At 41.5% G+C, this 20,749-nt stretch overlaps 1 protein-coding gene across 1 annotated transcript in view; it reads left to right on the top strand.

Annotated features, from left to right (window-relative positions):
* The window catches only part of TMEM131L (transmembrane 131 like), a 161,843-nt gene that overhangs the window by 65,240 nt on the left and 75,854 nt on the right, over positions 1-20,749 (top strand). Inside the window, exons 4-5 of the mRNA XM_041738377.1 lie at positions 15,657-15,725; positions 20,156-20,279. Coding sequence (XP_041594311.1) covers positions 15,657-15,725; positions 20,156-20,279 — 193 coding nt within the window. The remainder of the gene's footprint in view (positions 1-15,656; positions 15,726-20,155; positions 20,280-20,749) is intronic.

The raw sequence follows: 20,749 nt of genomic DNA, 5'->3' as shown, positions 1-20,749 counted from the left end.
ACAACTGGGCTCTGAGATGGCTATCGATGGAGTAAATTGGGGTAAGGAGTTTTGTTTTAGACTTTTTTTTTTTAATGTCCTACAGACCTCCAGTTGACCTGTGGGTGGGCAGCCAGGGCTGCAACCCGGGAGAGGGCTGGGCCAGAGGTGTAAGTTTGGGGTGATATTGGGACTCTGAGATTATACATCAGCCGGCGAGGGCCTGCAGGAGGGAGAGAGAAGGCCGGCAGCTTAGGGGTCTCTGTCTTGAAGATGTGGTGGAGGAAGAGGAGCCCCTGGGGGCCTGGAAAGTATAATGGGTGAGTTAGGGAAATAGAGCAAAGTACCAACCAAGTCTTCTGGAATTGAAACATTAGCTTTTAAATAACTTCTAAAAGTGGAAATTTGAATTGATTTTAAAAATGATGACATTATATTTAAGAAGAATGTGCCTTCCTATTGCTCTTGAGTTTTCTAAAAGCATGTAACTGAAAAAAAATTTTTAAAAATATTTTTATTTATTTATTCATGAGAGACACAGAGAGAGAATGGCAGACACACAGGCAGAGGGAGAAGCAGGCTCCATGCAGGGAGCCCGACGTGGGACTCGATCCCAGGTCTCCAGGATCAGGCCCTGGGCTGAAGGTGGCGCTAAACTGCTGAGCCACCCGGGCTGCCTGAAAAAAAAATATTTTTTTAAAGATTTTATTTATTTATTCATGAGAGACACAGAGAGGCGGAGACATAGGCAGAGGGAGAAGCAGACCTTCCCGTAAGGAGTCCGATGTGGGACTCCATCCCTGGACCCCGGGATCCAGACCTGAGCCAAAGGCAGACACTCAACCGCTGAGCCACCCAGGCTGCCCATAACTGAAAAATTTTAATATTCTCAGAGACACAGAACCGCTTAACGGTTTTGGATAATCTGGGGAGAGGGAGATGTTACTGACTTCCCACCCGTCCTAACGTTGCCGTTAATATTTGGTAATTGTCTTCTCCTGTTCCTCTGTGTATTCTGTAGTTGTAGTCATTGTGCACATGACAGTTTTGTTTCCTTTCATTTACTTGTTGGCAGCTTTTTTTTTTTTTTCCCACGGTGCTATTATTATTTTCAAAACAAAATTTTGGGACGCCTGGGTGGCTCAGCAGTTGAGCGTCGGCCTTCAGCCCAAGGCGTGATCCTGGAGTCCCGGGATCGAGTCACACATCAGAGTTCCTGCATGGAGCCTGCTTCTCCCTCTGCCTGTGTCTCTGCCTCTCTCTTTCTCTCTGTCTCTCTGTCTCTCTCATGAATAAATAAATAAAATCTTAAAAAAAAAACCCACACAATTTTTGTTAGGGAGCTCCACTTATTTTGCAATTGGTGTGCCTTGACAAAAGGATTGAGTGAGTAAGGCAGCTTTGCCACCAGCAGATCTTTGCTTTCCCCTCCCTTGTCTGCTGGGCCCTGGAGTCTGCGCTGGGTTTATCTCCTGTGCTTTGTCTGGGGATGGAGAATGCTGGAAGGAGACGAGGAGATGTTAGAGACGGAGCTGGGGCTGCAAGGCTGGGTCAGTTCTGACCAGTGGGAGGGTAGCAAGCTTGCAGGGCCAGACAAAGGGAGGGAGGGCCTGTGAAGAGGGGCCTCTCCCCTGGGCTTGAGGGACCACAGGGCCACTCTTTCTTGTGACATCTTCAGCAATAACACTTCAGGGCCTCAGGGGTTTGAAAGAAAAATTACAATTTAAAAAGAAAACTCTTCATGCACTATTTGCATATGAGTGGCGCCTGTATAATTAAGAACAATTAAATTCCCTGGGCTGGATTGAAAGGGAGGCTCCAGCTACTTGTGCTGCTGTTCCAGGGGAGTGCAGCCTGGAGCTGTCAGCTCCCTTGAATTAAGTTGGAGGCCTTCTGCCTGCCTGAACCGCCCCCCCCCCCATCTCCTCCCTGTCTCCCTCCCAATAAATTAAATTCGAAAACAGACACTTTCTAGCCTTGTCCTGATTTATTTCTGTGGAGTCGGTGGAAATCAGAATATCAGTCTTTCCTATTTTGCTTTTCTGCTGACCTTAGAACTGACACTCCTCTCTCTACAACCTGGGCAAACACTCTGCTGGGTGCTTTGCAAGCTCTTTCCATACAAATTTCATTTAATCTTCACAGTGGACCTACCTGCCTTAATTTTACAGTAGTAGAAACTGAAATTCTGGTCACAAGAACAGTAGACAATCTCTTACACTTCTCTTTCTAGTTAATTCTCTTTCTAGTTAATTCTCCTCTTGTGGGTTAGTTTCTGATTGGGATCCAGTCATCTCTAGGCCCTGGGAATGCTGTAAACTTATTTCATTGGTAAAACCTTTTTGTCCCTTGGATTCCTTCCTCCCAAGATGGAGTAGGAAATCGGACACCATTTCACCTGTTCTTCCTCTTCTGGTTTTGCAAGAGCTGTGTACTTTGTCGTAGTGTTGAAGGACATTGAGTGGAGCAGGAAGGTAGTTGCTTTCCATTCTAGGTTTCCTGTCATCCATCCCCTGGGGAGGGAGGCAGTGCATATCAATAATTGAGTGTGTTTCAAGTGCCTTTGAAAAGTAGAATAATTTTTATTCCTTACCTTCACTGCAGTGTAAATGGCATTGGGCTCTTATTATTGGCAAGGCCCCTTTGAGGACTTAACTCCTACAAGGCCAGGTGGGGACATCACCTGTGTGTCCCTTCTAGCACTTCTTATGTTTCTGCTGTGGTCACAAAAGTGTGGAATACCTTCCTACCTTGGGTTTCCCGAAGTGTCTCACAGAGGTCCCTCAGGTCCCTGCATGAAATTGTCCCTTCATTGTGTGGTCAGGAGCAGAACCTAAACTCGAAGGTAGCTTCTGTGTGCCCAGTCCTAAATGCAGTTCATACACAAGCATTTCTCAGTTTACAACAGCTTGTGAACAAAGCCACCATGAGCTTACTACCACAGCCAGTGACTTTTCCCAGTGAAAGGCAGCCAGGAGCTATCCTTTCTTTACTTAAAATTTTCTTTGTTTTGTCATCAGGTTTGGGTTACTTGTATTGCTTAACCATGTAGCCTTCTGATTCGTTGGGAAGCTATGGTTCTGAGCCACAGGGAAGGGGATGCCACTGGGAGCTCATCTCTCTGAGGGTCAGCAGAGGTTAGAAGGATGGGAAGTTACATAGTATTAGTTCTGTTTGGCAGTGGCCCCTTTCCAGTGTTTGAGAAGGGTGAGGGGTGCCTGGGTGGCTCAGGTGGGTAAATGTCTGCTTTTGGTCGTGATTCCAGGGTCCTGGGATTGAGCCCTGCATCAGGCTTCCTGCTCAGGAGCACGTCTTCTTCCTCTGCCCGTCTCCCCCATTCATGCTCTCTCTCACTCTCAACTAAATAAATAAATCTAAAAAAAAGAGAGAGAGAGAGAGAGAGAAATGTTTTAAAGAAAAAGGGTGAGAAGCTGTTTCAGTTAGAATTAGGTTTTTAGATAACAGAGTTACAAGATATCAGTGGTTTAAAACAAGATATATCCAAAATCTATGAAGAATTTACCAAACTCAACACCCAAAAAACCAAGTAATCCACTCAAGAAATGGGCAGAAAACATGAATAGACATTTCTTCAAAGAAGACATGCAAATGGAAAACAGACACCCAAAAAAATGTTCAACATCACTCGGCTTCAGGGAAACTAGAGATCAAGACCACAATGAGATACCACTTCACACCAGTCAGAATGACTAAAATTAACAAGCCAGGAAATGGCAGATGTTGACAAGGATGTGGAGAAAGGGGAACCCCCTTACACTGTTGGTGGGAATGCAAACTGATATAGTTACTCTGGAAAACAATGTGGAGATTCCTCAAAAAGTTAAAAATAGAGCCACCCTACAACCCAGCAATTGCACAACTGGGTATTTATCCAGAGGATACAAGCACTGATTTAAAGGGGCATGTGCATCCCATTGTTCATAGCAGCAACACCCACAATAGCCAAACTATGGAAAGAGCCCAGATGTCCATCAATAGATTAATGGTAGAGAAGATGGTGGTACACACACACACACACACACACACACACACACACAGGACTACTACTCAGGCATCAAAAAGAATGAAATCTTGCCATTTGTAATGATATGGATGGAACTAGAGGGTTTTATGCTAAGCAAAATAAGTTGGTCAGAAAAAGACAAATACATGAAAAAGACAAATTCCACATGATTTCACTCATGTGGAATTTAAGAAGCAAAACAGATGAACATGGAAAAGGGAAAGAAAAATAAAACAAGATGAGAACAGAGAGGGAGACAAACGGTAAGAGATTCTTAACTGTAGGGAACAAACTGAGGGCTGCTGGGGGGGTGGAGTAACTGGATGATGGGCATTAAGGAGGCACTTGATAAAATGAACACTGGGTGTTGTATACAACTGATGAATCACAAACTCTACCTCTGAAACTAATAATATACTCTGTTAATTAATTGATTTTAAGTAAATAAAGTAAAAAATACAGCAAAAAAATAAAAATGAAAGATAAAATTTTCTCCCTTCTGTGCAAGTATGACCTTTTGCTTCCTCAGGCTCCAGGAAGTCTTAAGGACCCGTGCTCCCTCCATATCACCACATTTTCTTCCCTAGGGTACTGGGCCTGGTACTCAGGATGCAAGTGGAGACATTTGTGTTCATGGCAGCAGGTGGGAGGAAGGGATGAAGGAGAGAGCCAGAGGGTTCCTGGAAGCTGCTGCACAATACTTGAGCTTAGCGCCCATTTGTTGGAACTTGGTCCTATAGCTGTACCCAGCTGCAAGGGAGCCTGGGAATGGTGCCCGACAAAAAAATATATGAAAGAGGGAGAGGGGGCATATTAAGGGCTGTAGAACAATCCCTGTCACACAGAACCCTGGGAAAGAAACCATGAAAACTTTACCATTATTTCTCAAGGGAAGATTGTTTTTGACATAACACATTTTTAAGCTACCCCCACTCCCCACCCCAATCCCTAGGGAAAAAAATAACTCAGCCCCTCTGATTTGTATTAAGGAGTACTTGTCTTTCTGGGAACGTTCTAGTCTAGTTTCTCCAGTGTCAGTATTACTTGGATTTCACATGAGAAAAATCAGCTTTTAAGGTATTCTGACAGTGGGATTATATCATACAAGAAGTGAGCTTGGCAGTAGTAAGTTATGCTCTGTAGGCAAGTGTGTGGTGTATGCCCAGTGTGCTTAGTGGACAGCTTGACAGTCCAAAAAATCCTCTAAATTTTTTTTTAATATTCAGAGGGTAGTTTTTTGTTTTGTTTTTAAAGAAGACTTGATCTTGTTGCATAATGACATGTCGTCCAGGTATTGTAAGGAACAGGAATGCCAGGACACACGAGTTAGTATTGTACAGGACTAACAATCACCGTACTCTTCCCAGGAAGCTAACACTGGAGGTTCTTCGCTTGCTCTGGCCAAGAAGGCCACAAGGCTGGCTGTTCAAGGAACAGTTTTTAAGTATAGAAATTTTTCTTGAGAGTTTTCCGACAGTATCGCTAATAATCTTTGTAATTGGCTGAAGATCATTTTGATATATCACTCACATTGGGTTTTTAAAAAATTGGGACACCTGGCTGGCTCAGTCGGTAGAGCATCCAATTCTTGATCTTTGGGTCATAAGTTCGAGCCCCATGTTGCATGTAGAGATCCCTTAAATAAATAAAAACTTTTTTTAATTTAAAAAAATTAAAAAGATCAGTTCATCGTGTTTGAATTAAAATGTTGTTCTGGGATGTGAAGTGATACAGGATTATTCTTTCATCCTACCAAGAAACTCTAAGAAATTACCTTATGTATGTCAGTTTTTACCTTATTTGCTTTTCTATAGTCTGTGTCCTTCATTTGTTTCTCCCCTTGTCTGGAATGCCTCTTCCATTTTCACTTGAAGACAGCACATCCAGCCTTCCAAGCCCCACCCCATGCCACCTCTTCCAGAACCCTTTTCCTAACCTGCTCTACATCATTTTCCCCCTCCTATGGACTATGCTCCTCTTTGTATTATATGCAAGATTGTAAGCCTTTTTATTCATCTCTGGAGGCTTGGGTCCAACAGCCTTGACTGTTGTAATATCTTAATGCAGGACAGCTGAAGAAATTCATGGCAGTGTGATTTGGCATTGCTGCTTTTATAATGTGCATAAGTATACCTCCCCAGTTGCTTAGAGGGTTATAGATGAGCTTTAAAAAAATAGCTGGCTCATGTTCAGAGAACTAGTATCTAAAGTTACATGGACACTTCTGGGAGCTCAAAGTTGGTTTTCTAGAAATAGCCACGGTATATTGCAGGAACTTGCACTGTCTACCTGTGATTGAGAAGGGCAAGTCCTTCATCCCTAATCTCCACATTCGCTTAGTGTTCATGTGAATTTGCCTCAGCTTCTGCTTCTGATGTGTAGCATCTGGCCAACTCCATTGCTGTTTGGAGACTTCCTTTTTCATCCTAACTTGTTGTCCTAGAGCTGAAAGGTTGAGCAAAATGCATTTTATATTCTGATTTAAAAATCACATTTAATTATTTCAACTTATCGTAGAATCTAGAAAAAAGATGTTAAATCTTTAAACCGTAGATGAAAAGCTAAACATTGCGCTAAGGCATAAGTTGGAACAGGAGTTAAGAAACATGGGCTTAATTACTGGCCTTTTCTTTTCTTTCACTTATTTATTTATTTTGCCTTTTCTTTTATAAGTTTTTGCAAATTTAATGACTTAAGTAAGGAATTCTTTATGGCATGTGGACTGTGGTATGAATAAACATGTAAATGTAATAATATATTTTTAAAATTCTTTGGAATGCAAATGTCATGTTCTTTTTGGGTTCCCAGACCCAATTTCAATGTGTGTGGGGGCTCCTCTACATAAAACACCAAACAATTCTAGGACACCAGCAGGATGTCCAAGAATTCAACTCAGTTCTGACACTGCATACTCAGAGATTGCACAGGTTAAGGGGTCAGGTCTACAAGACTGCCCCCTCCACTTGGCCCTCCACTTCAGATGCCAGTCACAAGTTCCAGACTGTTAACCTGTGCTTCTGACTGACAGGTACAGATTGGCCATTCTATTGACCTTCTCCTTAGGTTCAATTAATTTGCTAGAGCAGCTGTCAGAAATCAGGGAAACACTTAGGTTCACCAGTTTATTGAAGGATATGATAAAAGACGTGTATGAATCAACAGCCAAATGAAGAGATACATTGGGTGAGGTCCGGGGAAAGGGTTCTGAGCTTCCATGCTCTCTCCAGACTACCACTCTTTCTGCCCCTCCACCACCTATACCTGTTTAGGAAGCCCTAGCAACCAATCTCTTTGGGTTTTTGTGGAGGCTTTCGTACATAGTAAGGATAGACTAAGTCATTGGCCATTGGCTGAATCAACCTACAGCCCCACCCCTCTCCCTGCCCAGAGGAGTTTGGGGGGTGGGTGGTGGTGACTGAAAATTCTAAGTCTCTAATCACAAGGTTGGTTCCCCTGGCAACAGCCCCTCACCTTGATTGAGGTCCACCATTCATTAACATAACAAAGGACTCCTTTATCACCCTTAACGCCGGAAATTCTAAGAGTTCTGGGAGCTGTGAGCCATGAATTGTGGATAAAGACCAAATATATATGAGAAATAAATACTGAGAAATCACAATATTGCAAATGCCTTTTGAATATAAGGTCCTGTTAGTGCCACTAGAAGTAGCGGACAGATTTGAATGGTGTGAATGTGTCATTTCAGCATCCATTGCATGGGGAATTAAGTACAGGAGTCAGAAGCTCTACAAGTCTCCAGGTTGGGCGGGTAGGAGGCCATAATTCACCAAGATAGGCATACGGTAGTCCGTCTCCTCTGAGGATAAATTCTAAGAACCCCAGTGAATGCCTGAAAACTGTAGATAGTATTGGGCCCTGTCTATACAGTTGACCCTTGAACAGCATGGGGCTGGGGCACTCACTCCTTATGCAGTTGAAAGTCCACATATAACTTTGGCTCCCCCAAAACTTAACTACAAATAGCCTACTATTGACTGGAAGCCCTACTAATGACATAAACAGTTAATACATTTTGTATGTTGTATTCTACAGTATTCTATACTGTATTCTTACCATGAAGTAAGCTAGAGGGAAAAAATGTTAAGAAAGCCATAAGCAAGAAAATTCACTTACAGTACTGTTTTTATTGAAAAAAATCCATGTATAAGTGGACCCATGCAGTTCAAACCTGTGTTGTTCAAGGATCAGCTGTGCTGTTTTTTTTCTGTAATCGTGCATTCCTATGATAAAGTTGAATTTATGAATTAGGCACAGTAGCAGGTTAATAACAATAATAAAATAGAACAATTATGACAATGTACTATAATAAAATTTATATGAATGTGATCTCTTTCAAAATACTTATTGTACTGCATTCACCCTTCTTGTGATGATGAGAGATGTGAAATGTCTACCTAATGAAATGAAGTGAGGTAAATGGCATAGGCTTTTTGACCTAGCATTAGGCTAGTATTGACCTTCTAAGCGTATATCAGAAGAATAATTACCTGCTTCTGGACCGTGGTTGATGGCAGGTAACTGAAACCACAGCAAGCAAAACCATGCATGAGGGGGCCTAGTGTCCAGTGCTGGTGATCCAATGGGGAGTCTGAGAGAGATGTTGAATTCCACCATGGATTCCATTTGGATGTGCCTGTAGGCCATCTGTGGGATGGTGTCTGGTACATTTGGAAACCCGAGTCAGGAGCTCAGCAGAGTGGTCCAGGCCACAGAGACACAGTCCTGGGAAATGAATCAGTCAAACCACAGAAGCCAGCTCTGGCTGATTTAAGCAGAAAAGAAATGTATTGAAAAGATGTTGGGCAGCTCTCAGAATCTCTAGGAAGACTGAAGAACCAGGCTCAGAAAACAAAGAAAGAAGAGGGGACTTAGCAGGATAGAACCACAGCTAGAATTGTGCAGTGGAAGCAGATGGAACACTTCTGTCCTTGACGTGTATCCCACTGCCTGACTGCCGTGGTTGCCACCAGAACCATTCTCACTTTCTTTCCTTCCTCATGGCACCAGCTCTTGATGCTCTGCTTCAGGCAGGTGAATCTGGCCAAGTCTGGGTCACATGCCAGCATCCTGGCTATAAGCAGGGCTTAGAAAAATTAGTAACTGGCCCTTCCAGAATCCAGGAAGGGTAGTGGTGGGAAGTCTGTGGTTGAAGTAAGGAGATTTGCATGCTGGGCAAAGAAATAACAGATGTCCAGATAGGAAGCATCCCCCAGTAGGTGACAGTTGAAACTAGGGAGTAAGTGTGACTGGCCATAGTGAGACTTTAGGGAGAGCTGAGGGGTCAGTAGAGTGGGAGAGAGGAGCTTGGCACGGAGATGAGAAGGAACAGCACAGAGGGAGGAGGGAGACTGGGCAAGATTTCCTAGAAACCAAGGAGGGGCACTTCAGGAGAGGAGCCAGTGGGGAGATTGAGTAACCTCAGCACTTGCCTTCCCAGCTTGTCCTCACCAGTGACCTCAGAAAAGCATTTTTGGTAGAGTGAGGGGGCAGGACATCAGAGGCATGGATGGGAGGCAGTGTAGCATAGGGGCTTGTTCCCGTTAAACCCTCAAAACATCGGTTTCTTTGGGTGTGGAAATGGGATAACAATGGTATCCACACAAGGTTCTTAGGATTATATGGGATAGTGCTGCACACAGCATCTAGTACACTGTCAGTGCTCAATAAGTGTAGTTGTTGTCATTGTCACTTTCACTCACAGTTGGAAGGATGAAGGTCAAAGAGTGTTCTCAAGTGACAGGAGCTTGAGTCTCTCATGTGTATAAGTGGAGGAGAAAGCACAGGAGGGGATGCTGAGAATCCTGGAGAGGGTAGGATGGGTAAGAGCCTAGAATCAGCCCAGGTTCTATCCAGAAAGGGGCTCTTGGGCATTAGTCTTTGAGAGAAGGAACACCTCATCCGCGGGTGCTATGAATGGGGACAGATCTGTCCCTTCACAACTCGTGGGACAGATCAGCATGTCGGACATCCGCTCTGGCCTTGGGCAGGCCTGGCCAGCAGTGTGCAGGGCTGGTTTAAAACGTTACATATCTCATTATCAGTGAGAGCACCTCTGACAGACTGGTAGTACTGCTCCCAGGATTTTCCTTTTCGCTTTGACCTTGAAGTCTGAGGCTCCTGTACTAGATAGAAGAAGCTAGAAAAATCATGTCCAACCAGATGATTCCCCCCACCCCCCTTGGGGATTCAATGGGAGAAAAATACTGGTTCCTGCTTTCGTTGTTTTTTTTTTTAAATTATTATTTTTTAAAGATTTTATTCATGAGAGACACACACAGAGAGGCAGAGACACAGGTAGAGGGAGAAGCAAGCTCCACACAGGGAGCCTGACGCGGGACTCGATCCCAGGTCTCCAGGATCAGGCCCTGGGCTGAAGTCGGCGCTAAACCGCTGAGCCACCCCGGCTGCCCTCCTGCTTTCATTGTTAAGTGGTTCTTTGCCAGTAGTACTATGCCAGGAAGATTGGCAGCTCTAACTTGAGTAGACTTGCTTGTGTCCATCCTATCTTCCCGCCATTAGCTTCTGGGTGAAGTATTTTTTAAGTTAGAAGTAAGAGCCGAACAAAAGCAACTTGTAGTGCTCAGATGGTGATGTCGACTGTCATAGGCAGGCCCAGCAAGTAGCTCAGTAGCACAGCATGTCTTTCCGTGAAGACTTCAGAGTCTAGACAATAGTGTTGTTTTGCTCCAGTCTCTTGTTACCTTTCTGAGGCAGAGAGGGTTTGTGAAATGTGTGGGAAGCCGGTCCTCTTGTCCTTGTCCTCATCGGGCGGTGGAAGCCTGGTCATGGCTGCTCTCTCGAGGTATTAGAAGAGTTTGCATGTTAAAGGCAGCGAACCATAGATGCTGGGGCTCTGAGGCAGATGGAAACCAGTCCGTTGAGGAATATGGAAAACCGGGCAGTTCCATCCTCCCTATAGGAGTCACTGTCAAATGACTGTCAGAGTGTGAAGGGAGGGTCGAGGGTTACCTGTTCAGAAGGGACTACAGATAGCCCCTGCAGGCCATCTTCTCCACAAACTGGTTCAACCTTTAGGTTCCTTTAGGGGGAAGGCCCAGCACAGACCCATGGCACGTGAGACTCATGTCACGGTGTGTTGTGGTGGGTGTCTGGCTCATGGACCGTCCCAGTGTTCTATCCTCCAGTAAGGCCTCGTTGTCGGCTGCCCTCCTGTCCTCACTGTTCATGCCCACCTCCCTTGCTGTGTGCTCCGCACTCCCCTGCTCAGTGCCCGCCAGCCCAGCCCAACTTTCTGAAGAGTTCTCCTTGCTTGGATGGGGTTCTCCAGACGTGGCCTGTGCTTTCCTTAGCCTTTGTGTCTTCCCTCTTGCCCTTAGCTCAGTTTCCATTTGAGTTAACTGTTCTTTGAGGCCCCTGTCTCCTCCCACCCCCGGCCCCAAGCCTTTCCTGAGTCTTCCAGACATGTCTGTTCCTTTCTTTGAACTTTTTTGATCTTTGAGTTTTGTGAGTTGGGATGCTTCCTGGATTGTAACCTTGATGGGGAGACTCTTCCTAGAGCTAGCCACCTGCCCTGGTGCAGCAGCTTCTTCCTGAATTGTCAAGAGCTGTTGAGCCTGGGTCTGCAGTTCCTAGACCCCATTGCTCCTTTCCAGAGAGGTGGAGCACTGTGCTTGGGATGATTTGGTCAGATAACATTTCTGAATGGCCAGAACAGTTTGTTACAGTTAATTCATTTCCATATCGAAGTCACCGGACTGAAATTTTTTAATGGGTGTGTCTAATATTGGCAGATAGATTTCCTTTTCCTAGGAACACGGAGTCTGGGCATCTGAACGCTCCTCTTGGGATCTCGGGGCCACGCAGTCCAGTCCAGCCCCTTCAGTTTGCCAAGGAGGAAACTGAAGCCTGGTGTCCCATGGGCACACATATCATACCTGGGACCTGAACCAAGCTCTTCTCATTTCCAGAGAAATTTCTTTTCTCTTGTACTACCCACTCTTTTTGGAACTGTTTCTTTGTCTTACATATAGAGAAAAAAAAAGTTACCTGAAATTTCTGAAAAAAGAGAAGAAGACAAAAGAGGAGAAGTCAGATAATCTCAGGCAGTGATACTCTTACCAAATAGCGTGTGTAGAATGCCTCGTCCACATGTCCCAACGCTGAGGGAAGAGTCAGCTCTTTGTGGAAGGCCGGTGTCTTCAGAAGGGCTACGAGAGAGTGTGGGACAGGGTCCATATAAAGAGCCCCTTCACCTCAGGTTACTGTCACCTCTATTTCTTCTCCCTGTGCTCCTTTTTTATTTTTCTCTTCTCATATAGGGCTTTTCCTTAGAATTATCTTAACTGGTGAGGGAGGAGTAAAACATTGGAGAGATGTGGCATGAATTTAGCATTTGTGTTTACAAGATGCCTGAGTTTATTTTATGCCAGATGAGGGGACTCTTTAGAGGGAAGGAGGCAGGTGAACTGGGACATAAAAGAAACATCCGCATTATTAAGAGCACACGTGCAAAAAAGGTTAATGCTGACTTTTGAGTAAAGGAGAAAAGGGAAGGAACTTTGTCTTTTATTGCTGTAGCTCGTAAAGCTTAAGTTACTTTGATGTCATCGATTTGGAAATGAAAACTTTGGCGTCTTTAAACACAGTATAATTTCTTAGCTACCACTGACATTTGAGGATGGTTGTTGATGTCCATGGTTGGCTAAATTTTGGCAGTTTGCTGCTTTTTCCCCCCTTCAGTCTTTAACAAATATTTGAGGGCATATGCATGTGTGTGAGTACTGTCCAAGACCGTACCTACATCTAAATGGTTTTGTCGGGGATCCCTGGGTGGCTCAGTGGTTTAGTGCCTGCCTTCAGCCCAAGGCATGATCCTGGAGTCCCAGGATCGAGTCCCACATCAGGCTCCCTGCATGGAGCCTGCTTCTACCTCTCCCTGTGTCTCTGCCTCTCTCTCTCTCTCTCTCTCTCTCTCTCATGAATAAATAAAAAAAATCTTTAAAAAAATAAAATAAATAAAAAATAAATTGTTTTGTCTTTGAGAACCAACTTTTTAACTTAGTGATGTTAAATCTCCGTGTAACTTGGTCTCCTTTCCAAAATTGTAAAGTCAAGTGAGCCGAAACTGACCAAAGAGAAAAATGAATCTGTTCTATGACTTTTAGGCAGAAATATTGACATGGTTTACTTCTCCATAATGAGATTGAAATAGAGTTTTCTTTGAAGTTAAAGAAATTCTGGTTATGTCTAGTTTATTACTTTAGGTTGGACCTTACATATCTGATTTTTGTTAGGTGTGTAAAACTTCCTGATTGTGGGATTTAGAATCTCTGTTATGATATGAGATGGCCCTGGTTTAGATTTCATTTGTTCTATTCAGAGATAAGTACTGCTGCCCGTTTGGGACTTTTAAATCCCCAAGTCAGCTCTGACTCAAACTCAATTGGCTTCTCCATCTGTTCTCATTACTTTTCTTGTTAGATGACAGTCTTCCTCTTAGTAACATGATCTAATATTTATTGCACTTAACTCTGTGCCAGGCACGAAGCAAAGTCATTATTATCTCATTTTAACCTCAGGATAACTATGTGGTAGATATCTGTTGTCATCTTCATTTTAAGATAGTAAGGCTGGGACTTTTGAGAAGTTAAGTGATTGACCCACTCAGGACTACAGAGTGGTGGCCTTGGGCCTGGAATCCGAGTTTGTTGCGCTCTGAAGCCCAAACTCTCACCCAGCCGCTAGACTACCTGGGTTCCTTGGGTAGGTTCCTGTGAACTTGGGTAGGCCTGAACTCCATACCAGCTTCATGTTTCTGACCTCAGCAGATCTGCATTGGAATTCTGGCTCTGACTCTTAGTAGCTATGTGATCTTGAGTGAATTACTTAAATACTTAAAACCTTGCCTTCATTCAGAAATTAGATGTGAAATCTAATGATAAATCCACTTTTGGGTGTACAAGACAGGAAGAGACTATCTTTAATTATTTTACTTATTACTTATATAGTAGCCTGACTTTTCTAACATAATTTTTGGCATGTGAAATTGCCTGTTTTCTTTTTCTTCTGGAATGCTGAGCCCTGGCCAGCTCGATCTGGAGTGAGTGGCTATGGTGCATGACATCCATCACCTCTGGGGGTTCTTCAGAACATTTCTGGAGGCAACTAGGTGTGTTGGTGACCTTTTTGTACACAAGTCTTGGAGTTAGTCCTGGCCTTTTGAGGTTGGAGGGAGACCAGTAAACAGCATACCTCTTCTCTGCTCAAGTTCAATGCAAGTGGAGAAGTGGCAGAGGCTGGGCAGATGGAGACTGAGCTGTCACCTTGATTTAGTTAGAGGCAGAGAAGTGGAGGGTGGAAGGAAAGATTGCAGCCAGGATTCTTCCTATCAGATTAGGATTTTAGAAGGGGTTCTCTGGTCTGTGTATTGTTTGTGACTTCAAGAAAAATGGGAGATGGGCTTGCTGAAGGTCACAAAGCTTCTATTGGCCAGGAGCTCAGAAACTCAGACGTCTACTCCTGAACCAGTCTGGGGACCATGTTTGGTGGAGTGCTAGGTGGTGGGAGACAATGGAATGATTGTATTTTGGAAAGCTTGCTGGAGTCCTTGAAAACAGCTACACATGTTACATTTAGGGGCTTTTCAGTTAAATATTTTGGATTACATGGCTTTTAAAATGTCACATGACCGGGGCCCCTGGGTGGTTAAGTTGGTTTAGCGTTTGACTCTTGTTTTTGACCCAGGTCATGATCTCAGGGTTGTGAGATCACGTCCTGAGTTGGACTCTGTGCTCAGTGGGGAGTCTGCTTGAGATTCTTTCTCTCTATCCCTCCCCCCCAAACCCTGCCCCCAAGATACAAGAGTTCTCTCTCAAATAAATAAATATTAAAAAAAATGTCATATGATCATTGATAGTTTCTTGGTGTACATAATATACCACACTTATATATACATACACACATTCTGTATTTTATGTCTAAGTATGTTTATGTATGTTATATTATACATGTACATTTTTTCTTCTATTTTTTTAATATGTTTTTTGGTATGTTAATTTGTCTTGACTCTGAAGAAAAATCATTGTAATGATTAACATTTGTGGAAAGTATGACCTGCCATGTGGGTTTTTATGTGATGGTTATTCTTAAAAATACAGATTTGATGATGGGTTCAGCCTTTAGGGGCAACCCTGGCTGTGTTCCCCTCCCCATCATAAATAGTCTAGCTAATTTAGAGGCCAAATCTCCTTCCCTCCCAACCCCTCACTCCACTCACCTTACATGTATGTCTTGATTTGAAGTTTATGAAAATAGTCATGTTATTTGAATACATCTAGAAATGAAGCCTATTAAAACTTAAATGCATCCCCATATTTGTTTTTTTAGTATATGTGCTGCCGAAGCGAGCACATATTTGTTGAATGCTTACAGAATCTGTACATTTGATATGAATTATACTAACCATAATCTAAAAGTATCTTGAATTTTTGCAGCTGTAGAATTATATTAGACTTCCAGTAATTCAATTTTTTTAATTTAAAATCTAGTTCAGACTCATCTAGGAGGTAAAATGATAGCTTGTAAGAGCCATTGGCCTAAGAATATACTTTAACTCAGCATTCAAACTTCAAAACAAAACAAAAAATAATTTGTCTTTTCTTTTCTTTTTTAGCTTCTCAGACAAACTATTTAGTGGAAAGGGCTTACATTTTCAGCCATCAGTTCTGGATTTTGGGATTCAGTAAGTATCTTTTCTTTATAATTTTTAGTAACTTTATTTGCATTTTTTGCTTTCAAGATATCATATATTTAAAATATATTAATGTATATAAAATATATTTATATATAACACATATCTATATATAAAATGTTAAATACCTTTTAGGTATATTAGTAATATGAGGTATATTGATCCTAGGACTTGTTAAAAGGAATATTTTTGTGAAAAGGAGAGTGTAAGGTTATGTTAGCTATTTCACCAATTTTTAATAAATACACTTTATAATATTTTATAGTGATTGGAATTTAATAAGAAGTCAGTATTAAGTCCCTGTTTTTCTATAACAAATCAGGTTATTTTATAATGAAAAACACTAAATATTTATGGTTTCTGAATTCTTTTCATTAGATTCATTGGCTTTTACTGCTTGCTATGCTTTGAGATTCAGAATTGCACTGTACAACTGTTAGTTGCTACAATTAAGACTTTGGAAATGAGTTAAGTGGGGAAAACAGCATAGAAGCTGTAATTACTTACATCGTGTTCAGAACTCTTAGGATGAAGGGGATGTGATCTGAGTGTTGGTTGAGGGACGAATCTGGGAACTGGGAGAAGTTAAGAGAAGGGTGATGCTGTGCGGAAGGGGAGAATTTAAAGGCTCTTTTTGGCTGTGACACTTAAAGTGGTTGAAGTTTGAAACTTCAGGTGTTAAACTCCCTGGATGCAGAATATCTCAGCACTGAAGAGATACAGTTTCACATTTGTAGAGATTTGAGTATGGAAGTAAAAGTATTTCAGATGTCAAAGCTCTGCTTATTTCAGCAGCCTGGAACATCACTGCAGTGTTACAAAGAACTTTTTTGAGTTACAGGAAAAGTTAGGTGAATGAAGTAGGCTTGGTGCTAGGAGAGCATCTGGGGTGAGTTAGTGGTGGGCTCCTGGTGTGCTCTCCTTTATTCATCTGGATTTCCTTCTTTCCCTCTCCTTCTGATCAGCAAAAGATTAGAGCTGCAGGGAAGGAGAAGGAATTTTAAATTTAAAGTACCTTGTTGAGCTTTTAAAGGAGATTCTTGTAAAAGGAAGAAGAGAGAAAAGTGGGAAGGGCTCTTGCTGACTTTACAAGATTCTAGGTGTCTGCTTTTTTGTGTTTGAATTTGTACATTTTTATTCTTAGGTAAAGAAACGTTCGAAGCTGCATTTATGATCAAACCTCACTGGTTTGAGATTCTGAGAGATCACTTTACTTTGGTGAAGAGTCTTTATTTTAAAGAATTTTAATGCAGGACCTTCTTTTAAAAATACATATTGCATAACATTGTACTGTATGCTAACGAAATAAAAATATGGAAAAGAAAAAATATATGTCACAGATTGCTAAATATAATAAGATGGATAATAGTAAGTACAGTTAGATCAGGATAACAACTCCAGTTCATAGGGCACTGACTGTCTATGATATATTTACAATTCAGTAAGATAAAAATCCTGCAATCAGGGCACATGGATGGGTGGGTACATTGGCTATATGTATCAGATTCTGGTCCTGATAACTGGAAGCAGGTTGAAAAGCAAATGTATAAAATCTTTTATTTGAAAAGGTTACTACATTTTAGACTTGAATCACCTTTAGATGATTCATTTTTGTTTATGTAGTATTTTATACTTCTCAAAGTACAATCGTGTCTCTTGTCAGTTGTGTCTCCTGTCAATCCTGGAAGGATAGTGGAATAATGGTGGGCGGTATTATCTAAGAGAGAGAGAGAGACAGTCTCATGTGTGTCATTTTCAAATCTCTCTCTACTTGAGCATGGACTACAGATGCTCATGAATTTGTTGCTGAGCAGTAATGTATTTTGCCCAAGGGCATTTCACTAAAAGCAATAGAATAAGTCTGATTTTTTTTTAAATAAGTCTGATTTCTAAGCCAGCACATACCATGCTATTTTTTTTTTTTATAAGTGAGCTCTGGGATATAATTATGGGAATAAATTATTTTTGCTAAAGTTTTTTAAAAATCTCGATAACTGTAGTCTAAATTAGAACACTTTTAAAATCAGTCAAATTTTTCCTTACTTTTAATAAATGGTCTAGTTTATAGGCAGTATATTCAAACTTCAGGCAGAGCTCTCATTTCTTCACTGCCCTTGTACAGCTTTTGCTATTGTTTATTTCAAAGTTGACCTTGGGCAAACCCCACCCTTTTTATAGCTTTGGTTTCTTCTGGGATCCAGAATCAGGATCATGTTATTCACCTGCCTTCTGTCCATGTCTCAGGGTTTATTGTAAGGGTTAATATTCCACTGGTCCTGAGATTAAAAAGTGCTAATCATTCATAAGAGATTTTAATCATTCTTTTGTAGTATTAAATTAATAGAGTATCTTCCAGTTGTCACTAGTGAAGGAAATTCTTACCCTCCTAACACTTTTAAAAATAGAATTAAAAAAATAGAATAAAAATAGCACAGTGGTAACTAGGTCTGTGTTAGGTCCGGTGAGGTTTCTGGTGGATGCAGTCACTGGACCCTGTAGAATTGCAGTTTAAAGTCTGATTTTCTAATGTGTTTTTGTTTGGGAAACATACATATTTTTTTAAACTAAAAATCTTATATTCTGATGATATGAGTGGGATATAAAGCTTTGAGGATAAGTAGTAGTAACTTTGCATATTGAATTGTATTATTTACCTAAAACCTAAAACTATGAAATCTTTATTTATTTAACTTAATGGAGGGAAAAGGCAAATGTGAGCCTGGTACTCCCAAGACAGGGCTCTCTGAGGTGACCCTTTATGCTTATGGTAGTATAAAAAAATTTTAGTCATATTAGATAAGAACGCTAAAAAAAAAAAATCAAGGTTTTGATCACATTAGTGCTTATTTTTAAAAATACACATTGGCTGTATTAAACCTTCAGTTAATACTTGTGATTGAAAGTAGGAGGAGGTAGGGTGCCTGGGTGGCTCAGTTGGTTAAGCATCAGACTGTTGATATTAGCTTAGGTCTTGATTAGAGGGTCATGAGTTCAAGCTCCACATTGGACTCCATGCTGGGTATGGAACCTATTTAAAAAAAAAAAAAAAGGAAAAGAAAAGCTGGAAGAGGAATGTGAGGGATTTGATGGCAATGATACAGTAGTTTGGAAATCCCATTGTACATAGGACAGTATGTACTTCATTTTCCCTAAAACACACAACTCTTAATATTAGAGAACTCAGAATAAAATCAGAGAAATACAAGTATAATTGAGATGAATTTTTGCTGAATTTAGATACAGTTTTACTTCTAGGCCATATTAAGGAGAGCTGTATATTTGGGTCCCTGCCACTGAGGGCTTTAAAACTGGAGAAACAGCTTCAGTGAAATTTTTGTGACTCTCTGTTTATGCCGTGAGAGTGAATTTGGTATCAGGTGGTAGGAATCAGAGGAAAATGATTCTAGAGAACTTAGCAGGTAGGTGGGTCAGAAGTTAGCTACATTCCTTTGCTAGCCTTGCAGGTGGAAAGAGGAGGAAGGGCAGAGTCAACATGAATGTCCTCATCAGGGTGTTTGCTGGAAAGCAGACATTCTTACCTTAGTGCACGAATATTTTGATTATGTCTAAAGCTTGTGTGTATGTGTCTCTTTGTGGAGGGAAGATCCAAAGATTTCATCAGAATTTTCTAAAAGACTCATGATTTAAATGGATAAGAGCAAGCGCTAGAAAGTGTTGCTGACCTTCTTCTCAGAAGAATGGTCTTTAGCACCAATTAAGTTTTCCTTTCCTGAGATTTAATAGTCTCTCTGTGAGTTGAAATCCATTCCCCCAATCTTAAACTTACTACTTAGAGAAGAAACTTTTAAAAAACTGGGTTTTTCTAAGTGCAGTTTCTTTATCTAAACGTATTTTCATTTGAATTAGAGCCCCATCAGGCGAGTTCTTAGTTCCTACTCTGTATATTTGCAAGCATTTAATGGCCTATGCAGGTTGAATTCTTCTAACGCAAAAGTCAGTGAGGTGTTACCATTGGTTGGCGTAAGTGCCTCATAAAAGAAAGAATTCTTTTAACAGTTTTTGATGTGTGAATTAAATGCTTTATTAATAGCAGGATTTAATCATTGTTGCTTTTAACTTTAATGAACATCAACAGCTTTTTGGATTTATTTTATTTTATTATTTATTTTTTTTTTTAAAAGATTTTTATTTATTTAATCATGAGAGACCCAGAAAAAGAGAGAGGCAGAGGGAGAAGCAGGCTCCATGTAGGGAGCCCGACATGGGACTGGATCCTGGGCCTCCAGGATCACGCCCTGGGCTGAAGCTGGTGGCTAAACCGCTGAGCGACCTGGTCTGCCCACTTTCTGGGTTTAAAGTATATATATATATGGGGATGGGTGGAGGGATGAGTGGACGGATAGCTATATTTATGACCACACAATACATTGGATTTTTTTTTCTCCTTGTTCCCCTTCTAGGTTCCTGGGTCACCCTGCAGCAAAGATTCTCTATGCTTACAACCCTAGTAGGGATAGTGAGGTCGTGGTGAATTCAGTGTTTACAGCTGCTAGACATTTTCATGTGCCTCCTGTTCATTGCAGGGTAAGTGTTGATGTACTCTTGGAAACTATGCTGTGGCAGGCTGCCAGGTTTTCTTGCTTTCTTTGGCCTGAAGTTTTTACCCTCTGCTCCCTGTCTCCCCTTTTTCTGCTACCCAAACTCTTTTCCTTCTGTGTGTTTGCTTTAGCATTTATTTTTTCAGTTGTCCGTAATTTTGGTGGGTCTTGCTATCTACATGGAAAAAAAAGTTTAGAATCTAAACAAGGTATAATCTTGTATATCTAACGGGACTTTTTCATGGTTAAAGAAACTTAGTATTATGTGTCTTGAAATGACTACAAATGCAGAACCATTTAGTAATTAGTACAAGGTTTATAGTCATGATCTCTTTGCCGGGCAAACCTACTAGAATAGGAATCCTTTCTAAATGTAGGAATGGGAGGTAGTGAATGGCTCCTTATAAAGCTAATTTGCACCATAGCAGAGAGCTCCAAATCCTGGTCTTCTGGTAG

Source organism: Vulpes lagopus, chromosome 23, assembly GCF_018345385.1.
Source record: "Vulpes lagopus strain Blue_001 chromosome 23, ASM1834538v1, whole genome shotgun sequence".
In the NCBI taxonomy this organism is placed as follows: Eukaryota; Metazoa; Chordata; class Mammalia; order Carnivora; family Canidae; genus Vulpes; species Vulpes lagopus.
Note: the sequence above shows the minus strand (reverse complement) of the source record. Positions and strands in the feature narration are given on the sequence as shown.